Raw genomic sequence first — 26,211 nt, 5'->3', positions numbered from 1 at the left:
AATAATAATGTGTCGGGTCAGGCTGGGTGAAACATTTTTTAAAAACAAAGCCTCGATAAATCCTTCCCGCCGCTCTGTGGAGAAACATCCGAAAGCCGGCGTCTAGGCCGGGCTAAAACTTAATCCTCGGGCCAATAACGCAGATATCACATCGTGATGCAGAGTCATGGCCGACGGCGCCGACAAATGCTCCGACAGTAATCCTCCGGCAATAAACACGACACCCCGACGCGGCTGGTTCATGGGATTTCAATTTTGTGGGACTGAATTCCACGCCGGGTGCCGTCTACGCAGCCTCGCGGAGGATAATGAGTAAGACCTCCCGGACGGGTCGTCGCGGCGACGACCTGAGGTGGGAGAATCCGGGGTTCGGAAAAGTGAAATTCCACTTGTTTGGAGTCAACCACGTGCGGGGGCTGGAGCCAAAGCACGGCAGGACTTTCACCTCCTGAAACCGGAGCTATCCAGTGTAGTACGTTGTGCGGCTGCATGGGTTTTTTTTAATTAAATGATTTATTTTAACCCAGGGAGAGAAATAACCGTAATTAGCCTTCGCCTACGATGCCCCTCGCCCACGTGTATCGTTCGTAATAATAAACAATGTTCTAATTGTGTTCTCATGCCAACGCAAAAAGGGAGAGGCAGTCAGAGGAATGTGCATTGTTCTGCTTGTGTCTAGGGCAGCCACCACTGTGACATTTTTTAATAGTGTCATGAAATGAAACTTGTAATAACACACGTCTGCCTGATGCGGGAGCGCATTGAAGAACATGAATGTTCAGGTCGGCGGTTAATCCTCCTCAACTCAACCGATGGAAACGCACCTAATTCCCACTTCATTTTTTCTGCGACGTTTCTAACATTGGTTTCAAAATAGATTCAATTTGGACGGAAACACCTGATTAGCGGAATGCAGTGGTTACCAAGAAGATCCGCTGAAGTAATTAGGAATCAGGCAGTTGCGTAATAAGTAAGACAGCTCCGCCTGGGTCTCTGTGCTGCAAGACAGGAGCACCGCGCGGCGTTGCCCTGCAGCTGCAGCTGCGCCCAGTTCGGGCCTGTGGGCGGAGTGGGGGTGAATAATGAGGCGTGGCCACAAAGTCAGACGTACAGGGAATGAATCCTGAGCGGCCCCCCCTGGGCCCCCGGGGGAGGGAGGGAGGGGCGGCGGGGATTCATCATTCCCCCTCGTGATCACTGTGGATGTATGTAGCGGCGTAATTGGCCCGACGCTGTGTAGATGGAGCTAAATGGAGGGCACTGAGGGGGGGGCAGGGAGGCGGGGGAGGTGGAAGGGGAGAGGGAGGAAGGGATGGGGGAGGGAGGGGTGACTTACCGATAGGGATGACCACCCCCAGCACGGCTACAGTCAGATTCTCACCCAGGACGAAGTGCTCGCCACCAGCTGAGGAGCGAGAGAGGGGGGGGGTAGAGGCGAGAGTGAGGGAGAGAGAGAGAGAGATGCGGGATAGAGAAGAGGGATAGAGAGAGAGAGAGAGAAGAGGGATAGAGAGAGAGAGAGAGGGAGAGAGAGAGAGAGAGAGAGGAGAGAGGGGGAAGAGGGAGAGGAGAGAGAAAGGAGAGAGAGAAGAGGGATAGAGAAGAGGTATAGAGAGAGAGAGAGAGAGAGAAGAGGGATAGAGGAGAGAGAGAGAGAGAGAGAGAGAAGAGGGATAGAGGAGAGAGAGGAGAGGGATAGAGGAGAGAGAGAGAGAGAGAGAGAGGGAGGAGAGAGGGGGAAGAAGGATAGAGCAGAGAGAGAGAGAGAGAGAAGAGGGATAGAGGAGAGAGAGGAGAGGGATAGAGGAGAGAGAGAGAGAGAGGGAGGAGAGAGAGAGAGAGAGAGAGAGAGAGAGGAGAGGGATAGAGGAGAGAGAGAGAGAGAGAGGAGAGAGAGAGAGAGAGGGAGGAGAGAGAGAGAGAGAGAGAGAGAGAGAGAGGAGAGGGGGAAGATGGATAAAGGAGAGAGAGAGAGAGAGAGAGAGACAGGGAGGAGAGAGGAGAGAGGGGGATAGAGGAGAGAGAGGAGAGAGGGGGGAGAGGGATAAAGGAGAGAGAGAGGAGAGAGGGGGAATAGCGATATAGGAGAGAGAGAGAAAGAGAGAGAGAGAGTGAGTAGAGAGGGGGAAGAGGGATAAAGGAGAGACAGCAGGGGGGTAGAAGACAGAGACATGACGGAGAGATATAGTGGGAGAGAAGAGAGAGAAGTTAGAGAGGGGGGAGGAGAGAGAAAAGAGAGAGAGAGAGATGAGGAAGAGAGAGGGAAAATAATTGGAAAAAGAAATGTGTTTTATTGAAACGTTTCAATATTTCCACATGGTTACAGAAACGAGGAGAGAGAGGGAGTGAGGTTAGAGGGGGGAAGAGATGGGAAAAAAAAAAAGGGAGGAAAAAAGAGAAAGGAAGATAAAAATGATGAAGCCGCCCGGCGACGCATTCCTCCCCCCGGAAGTTCTGGTCCCACCTTGGCTCCACCCCCCCATCATCTGCATCCACCCCCCCCCATTATCACAATGTCACCCACACAATTTACACCACACAGCCATCTGCAGACCAGCATCACTGTATGCACGCACACACACACACACACACACACACACACACACACACACACGCGCGCGCGCGCAAACACACTCCAGGGTACAGTCCACGAAACGGGAGCGCCTCGTTTTTGAGGGCGGGGCGCCTCCGTCCCTCGCTCCTCATTGAAGGCAGCCGGGCACGTCCGTCGGGGCGTGGCCATATCTCACTTTAATGGCGTCGTTAGGGCGAGTGAGGCGGTTAGCGGCGTTACGAGGGCGAGTAACATGGCGGGGCGCGGCACTTGGCAAGCGAGGAAGAGGAAGAGGCTCGGAGGAAATCTGCTTCTCCCTCTCTCCCTCTCTCCCAGTGCATCACGTTCTACCATTTCCTAATCGAGCCGAGGGGTCCGAGGGGGGGGGGGGGGCGCGCGCCCGTGAAGAACGGCGCTCAGCGTCGGTGGCGGCCTGACTCATTCGCCGCGAAGCCTTTCTGACCGGAGCGAAAAGCGGGAATGGAAGGGTGAATTATGAAACGCTGGAATAAATATAACATTTGGAAACGCAACCGCGTCGCCGTCGCACTCCACCAGCGGCTGCATGCTGATCACGAGGGCTTTGTAAGAGACAGACACACATCGCCCTCCGCCCGTTCCCCTTGAATATACACATACTATACATGAGGGATGAACCGTTTTCTTTTTTTTTTTTTTTTACAATAATCGTGAGATCATTGATTTTAACGGCAATATAAATGTATTATTTTAAAGTGATAACAAATATAAGAAGAAACACTGAGTTCAAAAATTAAAACATGACACTAATTATGCTCCTGTACTGTACATCTACCACTTTAAACTGGTTTTAGCGCCCGAGCGGAGAATTGGACCCGGTCCCAAACGTCGGTTGGTGCGCACATTCGGAAACCACTGCGAAAAACTCAAAACACAAATCTCAGTATTTCCTGCCGGTTCCACTCACAGTGCTGCGACACGCTGCTGTCTCCAGCGGCGCTGGGGGAGACCACGATGGCGGTGGGGGTGGGGTTCCAGCCCAGGGCCTCCGACTCCTCCGCCCCGGGCCTGGGCGTGGTGAGGGGTCTGAGGGGCTCGGGCGGGGCTCCCGAGGGGGCGGTGGTCAGGTGGGGGACGGCGTCGGCCTGGGACACCGGCCCCTCCAGCGTCGCCGGGGGGGCGGGGTATTCCTCCTTGCCGACGGAGGGGTCGGGAGGGAAGGCCGGAGAGGGCGTGTCGTTTCTTGCCGCAGCTAGAAGTATCAGAGAGGAGTGAGTTTCGACCTACTCCTCTATTAGATTAATAAAAAACTGAACTCATTTTGAAATACACACATCCTTAATTTTCTTGTGGCCCCCTGTAATTCGTCCACGGCCCACTGGGGGGGCGCTTCCCACGGTTTTAACACCATTGTTCGAAACACTGTGGGGCGAATTCACAAACGACGGATTGCAGCCGCGGATAGCACCATGAATTACGCATCAACTGCAACCGCTTTCTGCCCTGTCTCAAGGTCGGATTCATAAAAGGTATTTCGCTGATGATATGACAGCACCAACAAGGCCATAAAGTTTAGCTGCTGAGTGGCAATTTGCCCTTGTTTTGTGTCTGATTGCGGAGGCCCTGGGCCGAACGCCGCGGACGGTGATCGGCTGCAGCGGCCCGGGCCCTGGGGCTAGGGCCTCCAAACTTGGGGCGTGTGGTGGCCAGGGCCTCCCCCCGCATTGGAATTCTGATCTTATTCTCAAAACTTCATTCTGACTTTAAAGTCTAAGTTACGACTTTTTTCTCGAAAGGTTGTTTTGTTGTTACATTTAGCAGACGCTTTAATCCAAAGCGACTTACAATTGTTCAAACACCGACGGACGCAGCCATCAGGAGCAATTGGGGGTTAAGTGTCTTGCTCAAGGACACTACAGCATGCTAGCAGGAGGAGCCTGGGATCGAACCAGCAACCTTTAGATCACTAGACCACCAGCTCTACCTCCTGAGCTACCATTGTTCTCTAGAATTCGACTTTAAACTCTGAATTCTGAGTTTTTTCTCGAAACACAGGGGTATTTATTTTTTTGCATGGCTCTAATACTCTTCTGTAGAATAAACTTATTTTTTTTTCTTCATTTTTTTCACGTTTTTTTCGAATTTATTTTTGTTATGTACAAAAATGGGTTTGAGCGGAGCTGTCCATGGTCCTGAATCCTTATATAGGCTGCCGTGACAGTAATGATGATTATAATAAAATTGTTGTTATGATTATAAAAATATTATTTACAGATCACTGGAAAGTCTGGGCATGACACCCATTATTAATGCACTTCAATTACCACTAACTCTCTGAAGAGGCTAATATTTTCACTCTAACTGCGTGTGGCTATCAGCACCTGTGTTTGTGAATAGGACTTTTTTTGCAATTGTGGGTCATTTGCATAGAAAGGGGCCAATTCTGCACCAAATGTATGCATGCCACATTACAATAACAGGATAAAACAGATAGAAGCTTACAAAATGCACGGGGATAACATTTCAATGAGGAATTATAAATAAGGGGAATCTTAAATATATTTTTATATGTGTGACGAACACCGCTCTCCTTGCGCCCCGACAGCTGTGCCCCGTTCAGATTTGCATTAAAGAGCCAAATCCCATTCGACTGACAAAATTGAGCTGCACTGAGTTTGGTACAGCCCAAGAAATAATTCATAATAATGGGACACACACAAAAGAAATCCCCAATATGTTTAATGGACTTTCCCTCCCCCTCGAGCAAAGCTAAAGAGACAAGCGGAGCAGCTGAAAATGTTTCTCCAGAAGGCCTTGAACATAGGACGGAAGACAGTCAATGATGATAACCTAACAATGATGTGGGTGTGGGCATGGTGTGGTTCGAGCAGCCATACCTGTCCTGGGTCTAGGTAATTGGGGCCTGGGATCAGTGTGGCTGCATACCTGCTGCTCGTTGCTTGGTCTAATGAGCAACAGATAAAACCCTCCATCCCCACGCACAGGAGGAGAGGAGCCCATGTCATGACACGTGTCCATCTGCTCCTGGGCTGATTCCAGCTGGCCCACTCTCTACAAAATACTGTCTGTCTGAAAACCCGTCGTCTGTGTCTCTGTGCCGGAGGTCGCTGAACATGTCACCTGGGTGCCGTGTGGTAGGTGAAACTGCCACAAATGATTATTGTGTTTATATTTCATATCCTCCCGTTACTTTCACAGGCAAAAAATAAATAAAATAAATAATAATAATAAAAATTATATGTGTAATACATACTGTTTATAATATTGAAATATTATATAATTTAACCATGCAAATAGTGTCTCGGTGCTCCGGTGCTATTTGCACAGGAGCACAGTTAGGGGTGCATTTCACAGTATGCAGGTGCTTTGTGGAATTAGACGGCTGCTTTTTGTCTTATTTGCACAGGTTTAGCTGCCGCAAAAGCCGTGCAATCCTCTTGTGCGTTCGCCATTGAGTCTTACAGACTTATTTTGGGTCTAATGTTGGCCATTTCAACATAAATGAACCGATGCAATAGTTAGTGCGGTGCCATCACGTAGCAAGTAAACTCCAATGTCAGTGGCTGCTGATGATGTGGTTAAACAATCTGGTCCTCTATATCCAGAACGGTGGCCTGGAAGCAGCGCCGTTCAAATCCCCAGACTTCTATATCATTCCAGAGGCAATTAAGTCAGCATTAAAACAAACAGATAGGACTTTTGTCAGTTAAGTGGAAATTGATTATCCGGCCGCCTAGCAGTTCTTCACTCTCCTCCAGCTAAACGCTTTAGGTGATATTGATTGAGCTTCAGACGGTGGACTTTCTCAATTAAGTTCTGTAATGATCCTCACCCGCGACGCAGCCTCTCATATCGGGGCCCAGGTCCTGGCCGTCGGGGCAGGCGCAGGTGTATTTGGGGGAGTGCTCGGTGATCTGCGGGGCCTTCAGACACAGGTAATCGCAGCCTCCATTGGCCACGCTGCCGAGGTTACAGCTGTCCGGGCCTGGGGAGGCGGTGAAGGAAAAAAATAAAAAATAAAAACAACAGATCGATGCGGTGACTGCTGGTCTGTTTGCTTGTTTGCTCGTTCTTTTGTTGTCTGCTCCGCTCTTCATGGTTCAAAACGAAAGACCTGAAGCCTGTGAGGGCGGCTCTACACACAGTAGAGCCGTCACAACCATTACATCATCGCCTGATTATTTGAGCTAATTGCAAACATTTAGTAAGGTCTGGTAGTCTCCAATCATGTGTGTCATTTGTTTCAGCCAATCATAGAAATGCCGCAATAAAGGTTTCCATCAGGTATCTACCCAAATTTTATTTTTTTTCTAACTGAGGCGGATGTGCTTTATTACACTATTATTTTTGCATAAAATTAATATAAGAGTCAATTCAATTGATAATTGCAAAATTATAAATACAGTGAAATGCAGTCAAACAAAATGTTATGATTGTGAAAGCCCGAAATGAAGTTAGTGCAGAAAGATATACCAACCTGCATTTCTGTTACTGTGCCATGTGAAATTCAATTGCATTTGGTTTCGAAAGGGAAAACAGGAATAGGTTGGACAGAATGTGAGATAGAATTCAAAAGAGTTCTGGCACTGAAGGGATAACACACACGGGCGCGCACACACAGCCAACTTTTTTTTTTTTGTCTCTCTCTCCGGACACGTTCCAATTCCGCTCTATCTGGCGGCGGCTCCAATCTTCCTCCCACGCAGGTTTACCTTGCGGCTGTCGGAGCTGGTGGAACACCACAATGTCATGGGGGTCGTTGAGGTGCTCGGCCAGAGCATGGACGTCCTGACCCGTCAGCCTGTTCGCCGTGAAGACCGCCTCCCGCTCCCTGTCCGTCCAGTAGATACGATCCTAGCGCGAAAAAGGGAAGCCATTGTGAATTTGCAGCAGCAGGTTGTGGTCAATAAACTGTCAATACGGATGAACATTCACCAAAAAAGATCCCCGCCATATAAAGAAACGACATTCCTATAACTATAAAAATTTGTAGTTTAAAATGGAATTCCCGGATTTGTAATGCAATCCAACCCAACACAGACAATCTTATGGATTACAACTTTAATACATGTTGTATGTACAGGAGACAATCTGGAGAAAATGGCAGAAATAAATAGATCGAGAGCTGATTAAATGCATGCTTTCTGAATGCTCTGCTGCTAATGCGCGATAGAATGTACTTTTGAGGAACAGAGAGCACGAAAAGAGCAGTCGACTGAAGAGCAAGAGAGCGAGAGAGCGAGCGAGAGAGAGGGGGAGAGAGAGAGAGAGAGAGAGAGAGAGAGACAGAGAGAGAGAGAGAGCGAAAGAGCGAGGGAGAGAGAGAGAGAGAGCGAGAGAGCGACCGAGCGAGAGAGGGGGAGAGAGAGAGAGAGAGAGAGAGAGAGAGAGCTCAGCAGAGCCCTGCTGATAGGCCAGGGATCAGAGAGTGGGGAGGGGGGGCTGGGATGGTGGGGGGCGGGACACACGGGGCCTGCAGGGTCCATCAGGCTGACGGAGCAGAATGGCGCTCGCACTTTGATCAGGGTACCACAGGTCTCGTGAAAAATACAGAAGAGTGAGGAAAAAGTGAACACGTCCCCCGGGGTTTTTTTTCTCCTATGTACGCCGACGTGATTCTGGGAGGGAGGAGCCGGCGTGTGGATTTGGCTTCCGCTGAAAGGGCATCATCAAGACCAAACACAACAGAGCAGACGCATCAGGGACGCACGTTAGCCTCGGCTCCGTGGAAACGCACGCTCTATCTATTTTGCATCAGCGCTGGATTGCTGTTCTATTCATCTAATTAACCCCTCCCGGGGGTTGTTTAAACAGGGCAGCGATACCACGGTGAGAGCGCAGTTAAATGGAGATGTGATGTCCCGATTAATTTGCCGTTTCCTTTTTCCCCCACTCCCCTCCGAAAATTAATTTCCACTCACTTCGTATTTATTAATTCTGAATTATTTGTCTCGTCATTAACCTTTGCACACCATTTATTTTTTTTGTCCACAACATTCGGAGGCCTGCTGTTTGAACAGCTAACCGCTGTTTACTTACGCTTTGATTTATTTTGGTTTACTCTCGAGAGTGAGTGCTTTACGAAACCGGATGAATTAAACAATGAACGAATCGGATGGGCACATGTTCTGCTGTTGCCTTAGAAACCACAACTTAATCCTACAAATAATTTGAAATCTCCTTGAATGAATTTGTGTAGGCGTGTGCATTCAGGAAGTGAACAAAACCGTGATAACAAAGCAATAAATTAATATCAACAACAAAATAAGGAGCAGGGCCTTATTAGGTTGTATTAAAATGGCCTCACAGTCCTTGGTCGTTACACAACAATTATTATTTAAATTATTGGACCAAATGACTTCTACGAGTTGGCTGGTGATCAATTTTGTGAAAATAAATAAATAAATAAATAAATAAATAAATAAATAAATAAAAATTTAAAAAAAAGCTATTCGATAATAAATATTTTAGTGCTTGTGTGTTGCACTATATCATGGCGCAGCTCCAGCTCAAACTGTCCGCCCACATATTCTCTCCGGTTGTTGCTCTAACCCTTTTCAAAGCCCGTCTCCCTCCCTTTGAAATGCTCCGCAGATCTGTAAAATACAACTTTATCTCAGCACACTGCGTTTTCTGTCCATCAACTCAAGCGCATGGCAGCCCCCGAAAAAAACACAGTGGACGAAAACAGAGTCTGAGAATCTGTCTAATGAGCGTGTGTGTGTGTGTGTGTGTGTGTGTGTGTGTGTGTGTATACACCGATCAGCCACAACATTAAAACCACCACCAATAACCATAACACCATATTGTGTAGCTCCCCCTGGTGCGGCCAAAACAGCTCTGACCCGTGGAGGCATGGACTCCACAAGAGCTCTGAAGGTGTCCTGTGGTATCTGGCACCAAGACGTTAGCAGCAGATCCTTTAATGCCTGGAAGTTGTGAGGTGGGGCCCCCGTGGATCGGGCTTGTTGTTCCAGCACATCCCGCAGATGCTCCATCGGATTGGACCCTAACCCCACCCATCCACGTGATGTAGAAGAAAACGTGATTCATCAGACCAGGCCACCTACTTCCATTGCTCCATGGTCCAGTTCTGACGCTCACGTGTCCATTGTAGCTTAACGTGGTGCACAGGGGTCAGCATGGACACTGACTGGTCTGCAGCTACACAGCTCCATACGCAGCAAGCTGTGACGCACTGTGTGTTCTGACACCTTTCTATCATAGCAGCATTAACTTCGAACCAGACGGGCTAGACTTGCACCAATGAGCCTTGGGCGGTCATGACCCTGTCGCCAGTTCACTGGTTGTCCTTCCTTGGACCACTTTTGGTGGGTACTAACCACTGCATACCTGGAACACTCCACAAGACCTGTCGACCGTCGTCGTCTGACCCAGTCTTCTAGCATCACAATTCAGTCCTTGTCAAAGTGGCTCAGATCCTTACGCGTGACCATTTTTCCTGATTCCAACACATCAACTTCAAGAACTGACTGTTCACTTGCTGCCTCACACATCCCACCCCTTGACAGGTGCCATTGGAACGAGATGAGCAATGTTATTCACTTCACCTGTCAGTGGTTTTAATGTTTGTTGTATACACTCACTCTGAGAGGAAGAGAGAGAGAGATATAATTTGGGTTTGGTTCACAGTTTGGCAACGCTAGTCGGGCTCAGTTCGGTCAGACGCCAAGGTCTCGGGAAAGGGCCAGTCTTCAATTTCAGATCTCTAGTGTGTGTGTGTGTGTGTGTGTGTGTGTGTGTGTGTGTGTGTGTGTGTGTTCATGTGTGTGAGTGAGGGCTTTTTTCACGGAGTCAAAATGAATGTGATCTTCAACCCTCCACAAAAGGTCACTTCCATCACCCCGATGGATACATAACAGTTTAATATTGGTACTGTGTGTGTGGGGATGGGGGTTTTTACCTGCTGCTCGTTGATTGCTCTAACAGGCAACAGGCGGACAGCCACACTGATCCCGGGCTGCTCGAACCACACCACCCCCACACCACAGGTACCAAACCAAACATTCTTAAAGTTGTCCTTCAAAAAAGGCAAAGGATTCTTTGAAAGCGTTTCTAAACAGTGGACGTGTGGGAAGAACAGAAGCTATGGCTGGCAGCGTTTTGTTATTGTTTTGTTAAACTTGGGATTGTTTTGGCTGTACATGTCACTTTTAGGCGATGTGACATTTTCCCACAGCTGCGCTTGGACCGAGCGCCGCTTCTTGCTGGGTGGCCCCTCCGAGGAAGCAGCCACTGGGGCCAAGTCATTACCATCCAGTTTGAACTGCCGGAGACTGTCGCTCAGTGTCAACAACAAACAGCGAGATCCCACGAGGGGCGGGGATCACACACACACACACACACACACACACACACACACACACACACACACACACACACACACACACACACACACACACACACACACACACACACACGCACACGCAGACACTCTACAGCTGATGAACAGATACACACACACACACACACACACACACATACACACACACACACACACACACACACACACACACACACCGTAGGGCAGTCGATTTGCCGTTCCGCCTGGCGAGAAACTAGTGTAGAGTGAAGGTTTTCCGCTGGCGTCTGACCAAGTTCCACAGTGTGTCTGTGTGTGTGTGTGTGTGTGCACGTGTGTGTGTGTCTATGTGTCTCTGTTCATGTATGTGTGTGTGTGTGTTCATGTGTGTGGTATTCCCTCCCTGCCAGAACTCTTTTGAGTGCCATCTCCCGCTCTCAGCATTCATGTAAACTGAGCCGAGCCAGTCACTCCCACGGGTGTTCACACACAGACACACACACACACACACACACACACACACACACACACACACACACACACACACACACACACACACACACACACACACACACAAACACACAGACGTTAAATTGGGTTAAACAGTGATCACATGCAGCCTCCTAGTCGGACCGCAGGCCCTCGCAGCGCTAATGACATATGAGGATATGAGCATATGAGCCGTCTGAGCCGTGAGACGATGACAAAACACGAATGTGTGGGTCAACTTCCTTTCAGCCAAAAAGAAAGCTATTCATTATGTAACCAGCATTTCAAGACGCATTTCAAGCTATACGATATTCAGAGCCGTACTAAAACAGGCCATGGACTTGTACAGCCACACTTCACTGTTCTTTCCAGAAAAAAACAAAACCTTTTTTGTTGTTTACGAAACAGTTTTTTAGCTGGAAACAAGTTTTACCCTCTGTCTCAAAAAATATCCACAAATATCTGTTTTTGTACATCGTTACATTTCTCAATGTCATGGTTTCTACACAAGTAAAAAATATATATTTGTGGAAAGGAATACTTACTTATCTTTACCAAATTTATATTACTGTAAATATTTGTGAATATTACAAATAAATATTAACTTTAAGTTTATATTGGAGTTTAAGTTAGGTTAAGTTTATTAATTAATATTATTTAACATTGACATTTATTTGTTTTAATTTCATTTGATTAGGATTTTGGCTTCCAGTTCCCCTCCATAGAAGTTCAGAATGTCTAAGGCATGATCCTGGCAAGGTCTGATGGCTGAGGATGGATCTGAGACTCACACACACACACACACACACACACACACACACACACACACACACACACACACACACACACACACACACACACACACGTGCTTGCAACACACACCTCGAACACGGCCAGGGCGTAGGGGTGTCCCAGCCTCTCTGCAGACGCCAGGTGTGTCCTGCGGTGGGCGCCGTTCAGATCCACGCTGGCGATGAGGTGCAGCTTGGAATCCACCCAGTAGAGACGCCTGTTAGGCACGTCTGAGACACGCACACACACACACACACGCACACGCACATGCACACACACACACACACACACACACACACACACACACACACACACACACACACACACACAACCTTCCTGGATCTCAGTAGGAATTGATTATCCATGCAGTAAATACTGTTTCACTCTGCAACAAATCCCTTTGACATGGCATTGATTAGAATCTAAAATTATCTGATTCACCCGGTTACACACACCTGGAAAAACACGGTTATAAGAAACTTAAAAATAAAGTGAAAAGCATGTTGCGCTACTTCACCACATTCCAGAAAGTCTCTGCCCTCACCCAGGGTGATGCCGTTGGGCCACTCAATGTTGTCCTCCACCAGGACCTGGCGGTCCACTCCGTTCATCCCGGCCTTCTCTATCTTGGCCCGCGTCCCCCAGTCCGACCAGTACATGAACCTGGACAGGGACAAAAACTCTGTTATATCATATCAACGTCCCAGTTGCACTTTGATTATGTATTTTTGTGGGATTGGTTGAAAAAAAAAAAAAAAAAAAAAAAAAAAAGCCAATACGACTCAATTTTCTCTCTTCTTTCTATTTCTGAACCAATTTAAAAAAATGTAATATCCACGCTTTGTTTGGAAATTCTGCAACCATTTCCCACTCAAATTAAACATCATCACACTCACAAATGAATGGAAACATTTAATTTCAATATTAGTCATCATTTTGTTTCGCATGTCAGACTGTAGCTATCGTCATCGCATTATAAGACCCTTTGTGTCGAAATTGAATCGAGTCGTGGGATCCTTCCCATCATCCAGCCCGACGTTTTGGGCTTTTCCTCTTCTGCCATCAGACTGCCAGGCTACAAAGACTCTGGAAACAGGCGGCTTATGAAAAGATAATCTCGGTCGGCCTGGTTGCTGTTTTTTTTTTTTTTGTTTGTTTTATTTACGTACTTCTCTGTCAGCATATAAAGATTCCCCTCCTATACAGAGGTACATTTATATCTCTCTTCCTGGATGAGGTACGACAATCTAGGACAGCATGTGTTCCACATTTATAAAGGGATGGCGGGTTCTGGTTCATATGGCTCTGGTGAGCTACGACAGATTTGACCTCAGAGAGAGTAATCTACAGTCTACAGAAAATCGGCTTTGTCGTCAAACCAATTAAATCAGAGGTTTTCTCCGAGCATGACGACACATGGAAGTATTTATTAGCGAGAGCTAATGTTTACTATTTTTGTATGAACTGTTAAATCCACAATTTGCATTTTGATGAAAAATCTTCGGGCAAATCTCAGCTGAATAGATGAAAAGATAGATTAGGTTGGATTAATTCCAGGAAGAAATGAACAAACACACACACACATGCGCACTTGGGCGCGCACACACACACACACACATACACACACACACACACACACACACACACACACACACACACACACACACACACACACACACACACACACACACACACACACACACACTGACCCTTGGTGGGGGTCCAGGGCGATGGCCCGCGGCTCGCTGAGCTGGGTGCTGACGAGCACGCGGCGCTTTGTTCCGTCCACCGACGCCACGGAGATGGACTTGTCCCCGGAGTCGGCCCAGTACAGGTTGTGCTGCAGCCAGTCCAGCGCCAGGCCCACGGGGGTCTGCAGCGACGACGACACAAGGGGAACCTGCTGGGCTGGGTCGCCCGCCTCGTGGATGAAGGCACTGGAGGTCCAGAGAGAGAGAGAGAGAGAGAGAGAGAGAGAGAGGGAAAGGAAGGTTATATAGGAATATTATCATTAGGACATTATGACATGATTATATTATATTATATTATATTATATTATATTATATGATTATATTTGGCCATTACAGCAGCTCAGTGAGGAATGTTATGTAGGGATACAGTACAGAGCTTGAGAACTAAATGTAATAAGCAATAGACAAGCTCAAGAATATACAGTTTACATGAATGAATGGGGCAATGAATAAAAAATAGAATAAAAATGTAAAATAGAAATTAAGCAATGTGCGATGCAGCCTAACAACATTAATGATCAGCAGCATCATTTGTGGAGCTGTACAGAGAGTACAGTATGTCATTGTGGTGTGGGGATGGTGATGGTTTGAGCAGCCACACCTGACCCGGATCTAGGTGATTGGGATCAGGGTGGCTGCATACCTGTTGCTCGTTGGTTGGTCTAACAAGCAGCAGGTAAAACCCCCATCCCCACACTCACTCAGGAGAGGAGCCCCTGTCATGACAAAAGTCTATTTGCTCCTGGCTAATTCCAACTGGCCAACTCTCTACAATGAACTGGTCTTTACAACCCAGCGTCTTCTGTGTCTCTGTGGTGGAGGGCCCTGAAAACACCACTTGGGTGGCGCGTGGTGGGAGAAACTGTCACAATCATATTACATTATATCCTACAAGCTTTACAGTTTGATCTGACTTTAATTCATTTCATTTATGAGGCAACAAGGACAACCCAAGGACATTCAATGTGCACGAGTCAGGATGTGGACGTGTGATGTGATGTGTTTCTTTCCATCGACTCGCTGTTCTGCGCGTCCTGCTTGGCTGGACCGTCGGCATCTGAATGAAAGGCGTCAGGCGTCCGGGCGGCTTTGACATCAACCGCTGTTGATTTATATTGTAACGTGTGACAATTTCAACGCAGATTGTTCTGGATGGATTTTAGGTGCAGATTTTAAAAACCACACGTGCGACCTTTTGAAAGTCTATTTGTGATGCATTACGCATGTCATTAATGTAACATTCTTTTTTTTTCCGGGATGAATGGCCTTTAAAATGCCAACTGCTGTCCCTGTCACAGACCCCTGTGGATCAAGCAACCACCCTACACACGCCTAAAACATTGTGTACTCTTGGATGAGGGGGTGACAAGCCTCTACAGTTGCTGCTATTCTCAGACGGAGGATGAGGCTGCTCGCTGAGCGGCGGCCTTGGGGCGCCCATTAACCGGGTCCATCTTGCCGAGGTGGATTACTCATCAGAAGAGACAAGGTCTCGCCAGGGGACGGGGACATTCATGCTAATGATGTGGCCCCGGCGGAGCAGGGCGGTCAGGGTCAGGCGGGTGTCCTCCTCCAGAAAGAATTTCAATTTTAGCCTCCCAGGAGACCTCCGCCACTGACATTATACCATAAAGAGAACTCGCCGCTCCAATTAGGCCGCTCCCTCCAGGGACGAGGCAGCGAAGGTGGAGGTGGATTTAAAATGATAAGCACTGATATGCTGTGATGTCCACGGCTTCAATGGGATTGTATCTAATGATATCAGAAGACTGGTGCGGCAGACGAGGGGGCGTGGCTCAGCCGGTCCCGGCTTCTTCCCGCCGCGGCGCGGCTGTACCGGGTCCGCCCGATCAGCCTCATTCGCGCTGATTCCCTCGCAGTGGGGATGGCGTGGTGCAGGACACGGGCCCCTGCAGACCAGACCGCCAGGAACACGGACCCGGACTCTGTTTATTCCGGTATGGATTTGTGTTCCAGGTTTTTTTTGGCCGCGAGCCTTGTGTTTGTTGGTTTCAATGAAAACCCCGCCGTGTCGGCACCTCACTGAACCCGTATGTGAGGGCAGAGTCTCCCACAACTGGACCCCTGTATTCCTGATCACCTTTATGTATAATAAATATGCTTTTAATGATGATTTAAGGCCTTTCCAGTTCCCTATGTTGCAACGCCCAGACTTCGTTATTTTAGTTTGGATTTTCTTTTAATTGTTGATTTTGATAACAATTTTGCATTTTCATTGGAATTTTTGTTCAATTTCAGTTCGTTTTCAGGGTTTTCAGCTTTGGAGATTTAATTCTTTTTGATAAAATCTCTGGAGAGGACCACTACACCTCCTGTTACAATATCAATGGATTCAATGATTCAATTCCATCCTAATTTTGAGCATTAAAATAACTGTCTGTAAATAATTTTATTTAAGTTAGATTTTGGAAGTTTAGTGGTTTTAAGTGTTCTTAATCGAATTTTTGTGGCTTATTTCAATTTACAAAAATTATTAAATTATTTTATCGATTCATTTTCGTTAGTAATATAACCCCTGCTCCCCTTGTACCTGTAGATCTTGCGGTGGAAGCGGTCGCACCAGAACACTCTGTTGTTGGCCACGTCCAGGTCCAGAGCCACGGCGTTCTTCTGAGTGGAGACCACCTGGCTGTAGTCCCTCTTCACCGGGTCTATGCGACGGATCTCATGGCGGTTCGTAAACAACAAGTACGGGCTCTTTCCTGCGGGGCACAAACAACCAGGGGACACTGTGCATTTAGAAAACGGTTTCAGATGTGATCTAATGTTATCATCCAACTCTGCCGTGCTTTTGCCCCACTAATCAAAAATACATAAAGGGCATTACAGTATATAAAGGCAAAGGGGCAGTGGCGGTAGAGCGGGTCGTCTAGTAATCAGAAGATTGCCGGTTTGATCCCTGGCTCCTCCTGGTTGCATTCTGATGTGTCCTTGAGCAAGACGCTTAACCCCCTAACTGCTCCCCGGGCGCCGCTCCATGGCAGCACACTGCTCCTAGATACGTCAGGTACTAGGATGGTAAAATGCAGAGAAATGCATTTCGTTGCCTAAGTACTTGTACTCTGTGCAATGACAATTAGTTGAATCTAATCTAATCAAATAGGATTAAAAGCAAATAAAAAGCAAAATGTAATAAATACCTAATAAAACCAAAGAGATAAAATCTTTAAGTGCAATTAAAACAGGTCTACACACTTAAACACGGCAGGACTCACTCCCAAATTCAGTAGAACTGTTACCTCCACACTCAGGAATAAAATTCAAAAAACAGACAAAATGAGATATATAAGTGCTTAAAGTGCAATTTAAAACAGGCTGATTATTCACTTCAAAGCACTTGCAAATACTCTAGGTAGAGTGAGTATTTAGCAGCATTTAGAGCAAATATCCATAAAAGTTTCCAGTTTAACCTGAAAGGATACGGGGTGTTATCTAAAACATAAATGTAAATCAGTCCCAGGGATCCAGCTGTGCTGTGACTGCTGGGGAAGGCGGCAGATCGCGCTAAGCCTCGTGACGTGGTATTTCAGATCGGCATCAAACTGTTTGCTCGCCGGATTTGAAACAGGTGTGCCGCCGCAGCGATGGGAAGCCGGTGGCAGTAAGGCGAGGAGTGATGCTGACGTTTGATCACAGCAATAAGACTCGATGAGGCGTCACAGAACGGATTTCGTTGCATGTTCGCGGCACCCGGGGGCTGCGGGGTTGGAATGTAATTTGATAACGCGGGTGAAGCAGAACCGCTACGGCAATGGGGTTGTGGGTTACGGCTCAATTCCCTCAAACAAGGTCAAAGGGGACGACCACGCTTCATTAGAAAGCTGAACAATAATCCCCCTATCGATCAGTGTGTGTGTGTGTGTGTGTGTGTTTGTGTGTGTGAATCGTTAATCCGAACGCTGCTTATTATTTTCTCTTTGTGAATATGGATCAGAGCACCTTGCCCCTCGCTTTCTTTTAGATTCAAAGCTCGCATGTGCAGGTGGAAAAACTCATGCATATAAATAGCACGCGGTTGAGTACGCGCATACACTGCACATGCGCACACACACACACACACACACACACACACACACACACACACATACACACACACACACACACACATACACACACACACACACACACACACACACACACACACACACACACACACACACAGGCCTCAGTAGACAACACCTGAGGAGAAACTGCCAATACAGTCATTTCCACTGAGGCTGACAGCCTCAACCTTGAACAAAAGTTAAACATTCAGGACGTTGCCTTGTTTCCATCCATATTCTGACTGAAGCAAATGAATCAGAAGGATGATGATCGGGTTCCTGATTCAAATCCATCGAAACTCTTTGACTGCAACTACCATCCATATCTTCACGAGACGACTCAATCGAGAAACCGACATTTGTCAATGCCTTGCCTCCACTGCCGAGCAGCGACGGCCCTTGCTGTACATCTATAGTAGAGGTGCTCTAACTTTTTTATATGACGGGTAGACTTATGAACCAGACCAATTCCATCTAAACACGACGACATCAAAGTCCATAACCTCTCTAGAACTCTATGTGACATCGCAGTGCGATGCCGTTAACCAATGGGTGACATGGCGCCGTTGGCACGTGAAACCAATGTGATTCTGGTTGCATGAGTCAGACGTGATTCTGACAGCTCTAGCGGAGCGAGACACAGAGCCCCTAAAAGCAACACATCATAGTTTATGAGACGATCAATGAACGTAGCCTGATTTAAAAGGGCAATTCTTCACACAAATGGATAAAATATCTAATTTTCCTCCTTGGGGCCTTGACTGGGATCCCCCCCGTGAGGTGGATGGATCACCCGCAAGCGGCAAAACCCAGCATAACACCTGTTGAGATTCGCTACTGTTCGCAACATGCGGCGTTGCAAGCTTTTAGATAAAAGAAGGAACACTCTGCTATGGTTTTCAACTGAACCCACTGTTTCCATCATTGGGAGTCAACCCGAGTGATTTGCATCAGAATCTTTTAAATGGAAACGATTAATGAGTTTCTAACCTCAGCCAACAACCGCACACCGGGGTCACCACACTCACCCAAGAACGTGATTGTGATTGACCCATTGCCCAGCCATCGGCTGAAGACAGTTCTCCTTCAACTAACATCTAATTCGACCTTGGTTGGGCGTTTCGGTCCGAATCCGGACTCTGGGTTGCTATAGTGGATCTACAGTGAGTCCACCTCTGCTAAACAGAGCACTATGGTAATGGCGTGACAGGTGCAGCCAGGTTTATCTCCAAAGGCAAATGTTTAACTCGCTCATCAATGACACGCTCATCTCAGACTCCTTCAGCGTCCGTTCTTTGACGGTCCCAATTCAGAGTCTAATTGTGCTTTCACATGCTGCGACCTGCTCCTGTCCTAATTTCAGCCCTGAGTTATGACACTGACAGGTGCTATAAAGAATAAGTGTCATCAAAAAAACTGCCCATTACAATGACAACATTAGTCAGGCTCTCCTGGGGATACAACGCTGCCCGGCGTCAATCCTATTCCAGACACTTATTAGTCACGTCACGCTCCTGCCTCGGCGTGCTTCACGACGGTCCTGAAATGTTAATACCACTCATACTAGCTTAGAGCACATACACTCCCACACAAATCTTACTCCAAACCACACACCACCAGACCAGGGTCTGCGGGGCAGGAGGGGTGCGAGTGACTTGGGTGCGATGTGCCTGGCCAATTTTGACTGCATACGCAAACGGCACAAGTTGAGCGTCGGGGTTTCTCGGGGTGGCAGGGCCCCGGTGGGTTGGTGTGGCGACCTCGTGGGGCCCCTGACGGCTGTGTTCTGGTCGGACGGCAGACGGTCTTGGCGGGGTGTCGATCTGGCGCCTGCGGCCTGGGTTATGTGCTTGCGGGTGCGTCTCGTGCCGGCACACGGTGGTGGGTTGTATGTGTGTGCCTCAGGGGTGCAGGGTCACTTTGTGCTCTCTGGGACTGGTTTGTGCACCTCGGGGTCATGCGCAGGTGTTGCTCAGCGGGTTCCCGGCTCTCGGTGGCTGCGAGGCCTTTCCGCTGCTTGGAGACGCTACAATATAGGTCTGATCCCATATACCAGAACCAACTGGGACAAGTCCTGTGCATTCCGCGCACACACACGCACGCACGCACGCACGCACGCACGCACGCACGCACGCACACACACACACACACACACACACACACAGTACCAGCATCTGCATCAAACACACCCTCCTGATTACATCCTTCTCCCCTTCTCTCCTTTACTGTCATAGCTATCACAGGAAGAGGCCACATGCCCAATTGCTGTTCCAATTTTCGTCAACTTAAATAATCATGTTTTGTCAAATACATGTTATCGTCTGATATTTCTATGTTTATGCTTTGTCAAGTACATATTGCTGTATGGTTTTATGTGTATTGGTTTCACCCTTGGTGATTCCCCCCTCTTGGAGAAGTAATGATGATAAGTTGTTTATAGTCAAAGACATGGTAAGGTGGTTCTCCAAAAAGGAGGGTTGGTGGTGGTTCTGTAGAACCAGAAGCTGTGCTCCTGTCAACCCACAGGACAGAGTTATTGCAGCTGTTGTTGTTGATTAAAGAATGAATAAAGAGTTGCATTGCAGGTTGAGAAGTTGAACTCCCCTTGCAGACTAACTCTGTCCTAGATGCAACGGAATAAATACTCTGTGCTGTATGCCCAGCATGCTGACAGCACAGGTTTAAAATAAAACACTTAGACACTCATGAGTCAGGAAACAGCCGGCACAGAAAGGTTTAGAACTGAGTTGGAGACAGAAATGGGGGTAACCCTCACTGAGGCATGTCTTATGATCAAGCCGGCACCCTTATGCACCAATTCTGGAAAGGCCCCAACCTCCACTCATTCTAGACTTATGTATTTGATTTTTTCTCAAAAGCATTTGACAAACAATTGGAGTCGAACCCCCTTGTGGCCCTTCTGGGGTCCAATCTGGCAGCGACAAATGGCCAGTGTATTGGTACTGTATCGGCTAAATAAAGAATTTTGCTATTAAGGAAGCTTTGTGAAAAGAAGGAGGAGAGTGTGTGTGAAGGCACGGGGAGCAGTGTTGAGATACTAAAAGGGTCTGATGGAGGGTGAAGGTGTGGGACGAAGGATCGACAATATTGATCCTGTAACCGTGGCAGCTGTATATGTTTATATATTTGTTTTATACACTTTTTCTTCTTGTTTTGCTCGCTCGGTTTGTTCTCTTGTTTTCCAGCATTAGTCTTGCTTTTTCAGCCACCTCGCCCATTGAGGTGTATAAAATACGCCAAATTATAACTGTACATTCTTTCCCGCCACTATTATGTTGTTATTGGAGAAAAAAAAAGGAAAATAAGGTTGTTTTGAAGTACCAACGTGGATGGTATCTAACGACAGCCTGTCAGCAAAGAAACATTGATTTTCATCACCCCAAGGACACAGAGATCGCTCCTTCTTTTCCCACTTAAAACCAGAAGGACGTAGCACGTTTCTGTCTTGGGTTTGTAATCATTGCATTGTCCCGGAAGCTGGATCCCTCCCTCTGTGACACCTTCCCAAGGCTTCTCCCTTTTGTTGCCTTCGTCCGGGTGGGGGTTAAGGCGAGGGCGCGCCGTAGATTTCTATGTGAAATGTGGGCCTTTGGATGCCCGGAGACCGTAGCGTGATTAAGGGCTATATAAGTAAGCTTGGCTTCACTTTATAAACTGATATTGACCTGTACTACCAACATAAATTACAAAACAGCCGTGCAAACAAACAGAGAGACACACACCTCTATAACCTTCGCTGGCCCGCCTTTACTCTGTATAATTAAAGGAAATGAAACACCGGCGTCACCATCAAACACCGCCAATAGCCACTGGGACCCAATTACCAAAATTATGGGTTTTTCTGTCGCCGTGAAGTGAAAAGAAATGGCTTCCTTCTTGGGCTCCAGCTGGAGGAAATAGGATCGAGCTCTCAACAGCCAGTCTGTTTTCCACAACTCTGAAGGCGTCCAGATTAGATTTGACGTAATGAGTTGTGACGATGACTCAGGTAGCCGCGCCCGAAGCAGCCGTGGTTTAATCAGCCGAGCTCGGCAGAGCACGCGGCCTGTCAGTCACGGGACGAGTGAAATGGAAGGGGACATTTCCGGAGCATCGGGGCTTTGGGGAGACCCGGCGGGAGAAGTGCCGGTCGCCATGGTGACTTGCGGCGGCAGTTTTATCCGGGGGGGGGGGGGGGGGGGGCGTATAAAATGGCAACACACCAGACGACTGTGTCATTACGCACCGTGGAGAAGTGACAGCAAATTTAAATATCCAAGAATAAATTCAGACTGCTCTTGTTTTTTGGCCGTCACCATTTGAACACATCTTGTTTCTGGTATTCAGAGTGCTGTAGCAAAACACATTCTCTTCTTATAGGTCATGCATTATTGAATACTTTATTATTTTTTCTTTGAAGTCTTCAACTTCAAAGTTTCAAAGAGAAACATAGCAGATGGACTGACATAGCATCTTCCACTCAAAAACATTTTAAGAATTTCCAAATGCTTCACAATAACTTGCATGCCTGAGTAAATTGGAGTTCTCTTGTATAGACCCGTTCACTGTGGTTCAGTAATAAACAGCAGCTCTGTGCCAATTGTGTTTTATACCATAATTCCAATTCAAAAGACAAAAATAAGTGGTTTTGATTAAAAAAATAATAATACTGTGTTACTGTAGTTGTCAGTGGGACCAGGAGATTTAAAAATTCATATTCTAACCATATCGTTAGAATTTGACACCGGACATGGTCCTTTTAAAGTGTCCAAGACGGTGCACTGGTCTCACCTTCGGCCTTGCAGGTCTTGGTGACGGGGTCGATCTCGTAGCCCTCGTAGCACTCGCACTTAAAGTCTCCCTTGTAGTTGATGCAGATCTGACTGCACGCCTCCGGGCTCTCGCACTCATCGATGTCTGAAGAAAAAAGAAGGGAGTTGGATGCGTTAACAAGGGGTTGGAGGCCCGGGCAGGAGACAGGGAGAACCACTTCCAATTACATTCTAAGGGAGAAAAAGGAGGCTCCACGTAAACACGTCCTGTCCCGAGGGTTTGTCATAATTAGAGTCCAATAATGATATTAAATTTATTGTTATTTTTTTCCCAAGTTCCAGTGAGCACATCACTTTTGAAATGAATAACAGTAGTTTTCCGAGTTTCCCATGAACGCAGCATCGCTTCCTGCTTGGAAAAGCCGTAAACAAAGGTGGATGGATTTATAATGCCTAGTCGGAATTCTGCACTTATTTTGGTGAGTAACTTAAAAGAAGTGTAAAAAAAATAAAAAAGACAGGATAAATAATAAGTGTTTTTTTTGTATATAATACTTATATTTTACATATACAAATCGGGACACATCCGCTGCATAACTGCCAATCCCGATCTGGTCAATAAAGTCAAATAATGACTGATTTCACAAATCGCTGCCTCCCTGAAGCGGAAAGTGGAATTTTTCTGTGGCAGTGGGGTGAGAGTGTTAAAACGACGGAGAAAGGTGTGAAGGACATTTTGTTATGGATGGGTGTATGTGTGCAAACGTGTGTGTGTGTGTGTGTGTGTGTGTGGGGGGGGGGGGGGGGGGGTTACCCTGTGGAACAGACAGGCTGAAGAAACAAGGAGTACATCAGCTTGGCAATGAGTGGTCCGCGGCCGCTCAGTGTCAGATATATCCGATTCCGTGCCGGTTGAAATTACATGCGCGACACGGCGCTCATGTACTCGTACTCGTAAAAACGCCCCGATACTCAAACCAGATACCAACGTAATGTGACGCGGTTGCATAGTTGGCGCTCAAAAAAAGAGAGCGAAAGAAAAAAAAAATGACGGCCGTAGGCGGAACTTCAAAGTATATGAAAAGGGGATTAGATCAGTTATTATGTATCGCCTGGCAATATTCCAAAACTGCGCAGACTACGTATCTATTACTGTCGCTACAGCGACAGAGCGTCTGCTCTGGCTGTTCGTGGTGCTCGCGACGGAAGGTTCGACTCTTTTTCTGAGACTCGGTTGTTGACGAGTCGCTCAGTAGAACCAGTCGTTGGATTTGATTCCGTTGGTTTAATGCACGGTGAGCGAAGGAGAACATCAGTGAACCATAGAAGAGAGAAGAGTCTGCCATTAATCAATATTTCTCGTTTTTGCAATGATTGCAATTTATTTTGGAATGGCAAGTACCATATAAAGATAATAGAAAGAGTGTGTGTGTGGCGTGTGAGCGAGCGGGTGTGCGTGTGTGCGCGCGCGTGTGTGTGTGTGCGCGCGCGCATGTGTTCTGCGTGTGTGTGTGTGTGTGCCTGTGTGTGCGTGCGTGTGTGTGCGCGTGTGTTCACCTCCACACGTCTTCTTGTCCAGCAGCTGGTATCCGGTGGGACACTGGCACTCGAAGCCGATCGGTCGGTCCATGCAGATGTGGGAGCAGCCGCCGTTGTTGAGCATGCACTCGTTCAGGCCTGGCAGAGAGAAAGAGAGAGAGAGAGAGAGAGAGAGAGAGAGAGAGAGAGAGAGAGATAGAGAGCGAGAGAGACAGACATTTCAGAGAGAGAAAAACAGTTCACGGTTTCATTTACCTCATGCATTCCTCAAAGTATTTCACCTTTCAAATGCATACACTGTATGTAACATGCATGATGGCCCCAACGAGGTCGCCGCTGTCCTCCCTCTCACCTCACCTCGAGCAGGAGGGAGGATTTAGTCGAGCGTAACGGCACACGCGCTAAGCCCTGCTTCCACGCAGGGTTATGTCCTCTCTGGATGTGCGTTCAGGATTACTGACGGAACACGGCAATTCATGCCGAGAACCTTTCCCCGGGAACAGGGACGGATGCTGTAAACATCCAATACCAAGGACCAACACCATTCAGATAAAAATAAGGAAGGAGAAAAAAAAAAAAAGAAAAAAGGAAAATAAGCGCTGGAGTAACACAATAAAGCCCAGTTGAAGTTATCCTCATGTGAAACAAGGTCAGCGCAGGAGGGCGGCGGCGGTGGCTTTTGTACACCGAGTGCAGAGAGAGGGTTCTTCTTTATGTTCATCTCGACGGTGACTCAAAGGAAAGCAGTTCCTTTTTTTTTTTCGAACTCCTGGGCTTGCTGCATTACTGCGTATGGAAGGGTCAGCTGTCAACATACCATATCATACCGTATTTAACTCTGTTATCATTTCAGCTTATTATCATACCGATCAAGCCAACAGGTGTCCCCCTAAACCGCCTGATGGATTGATTCGAACGATACAAAAACGGCTCTGCCGACACGTCTGCAGTCGACCACGCCTCTTTGTTTGGAGAAGAAACAAAGACGGCAGCCCGGATCCACTGCGTGAGCCGTGCCTTTACAAACCAAACACATCAGCCATCTCTGCACAATGAAAGATTGACTGGAGCGGCGCAATAACCAGAAGAAAAATAAAATAAAAAGGTTAAAATAAGGATTGGCCGGCTCTGGACATTTCATTCCGTCAACAGTCTCCTGCCCGATCTGGAGCGAGACAGCTCGATTTGTCGGGAGCCAATGAGGTATGTACTCCAACAAAAAAGCCCTTCTGTGAGCTTATGACAGAAATAAGAAAATAAATACTCTTTCGGCATGGTTGCCAGCGGCAGAGACAGGACTTTGTGCAGAATATTCAAACTCGATGGGATATATTTTCCGTGTGATGTTTGACTATGATTACTTGGTGCCATCTATGCATGTTTATTTCCTTCTTCTGAGTGTAAATTATCCACACAGCACAGGCAATTTTCTTTGCAAAACTGAGAAAATGATTGAATGTTATTGTTTATCATCTCTCCATAGTATCATATCATCAAGAAAGACTTGGTCATATTGCAATACACATTTTTTAGTCAAAATAAAAAGGATTAAAATGAAAGGTTCATATATTTGCAACAGCCCCATAGCAGATACTTCATATTGCTTTTCCAGCTAAATCTGGAGACTGTGGATGGAGTTATTTTTGTGTGAAAACTACCGTTGCCGTGGGTGACAGCCCCTGACAGGCAGAGTTTTGTGAGAGAGCATTATTTCTTGGGAAAGCGTCCGTTTGGGTGACGGCGCCGGACCCCGGAGAGGCCTGGTGCGAGAACACTAATGGCTTTGCAGACAGATTCCCAAGGTCAGCCGTGACTTGAGGGTCACTCCGCAGGTTTGAGAATAAACACAGTGTTTCCACTCTCACCCTGCGTCTGTCTCACAAAAAAATATACTATTTTCCACTATAATGCAGCGGGTTTCAAACGC

The 26,211-nt window shown here is 47.2% G+C and overlaps 1 protein-coding gene across 1 annotated transcript in view; it reads right to left on the bottom strand.

Annotated features, from left to right (window-relative positions):
* LOC307237691 (low-density lipoprotein receptor-related protein 8-like) overlaps nt 1-26,211 on the bottom strand; it is a gene marked incomplete at both ends in the record, with an annotated part of 87,947 nt that overhangs the window by 533 nt on the left and 61,203 nt on the right. The window contains 10 exons of the mRNA XM_080010454.1: nt 1,337-1,405; nt 3,501-3,785; nt 6,387-6,539; nt 7,267-7,408; nt 12,249-12,388; nt 12,703-12,821; nt 13,868-14,095; nt 16,461-16,632; nt 22,765-22,890; nt 24,303-24,422. Coding sequence (XP_079866580.1) covers nt 1,337-1,405; nt 3,501-3,785; nt 6,387-6,539; nt 7,267-7,408; nt 12,249-12,388; nt 12,703-12,821; nt 13,868-14,095; nt 16,461-16,632; nt 22,765-22,890; nt 24,303-24,422 — 1,554 coding nt within the window. The remainder of the gene's footprint in view (nt 1-1,336; nt 1,406-3,500; nt 3,786-6,386; nt 6,540-7,266; nt 7,409-12,248; nt 12,389-12,702; nt 12,822-13,867; nt 14,096-16,460; nt 16,633-22,764; nt 22,891-24,302; nt 24,423-26,211) is intronic.

Source organism: Zeus faber (genome assembly GCF_960531495.2).
Source record: "Zeus faber genome assembly, chromosome: 12".
In the NCBI taxonomy this organism is placed as follows: Eukaryota; Metazoa; Chordata; class Actinopteri; order Zeiformes; family Zeidae; genus Zeus; species Zeus faber.
Note: the sequence above shows the minus strand (reverse complement) of the source record. Positions and strands in the feature narration are given on the sequence as shown.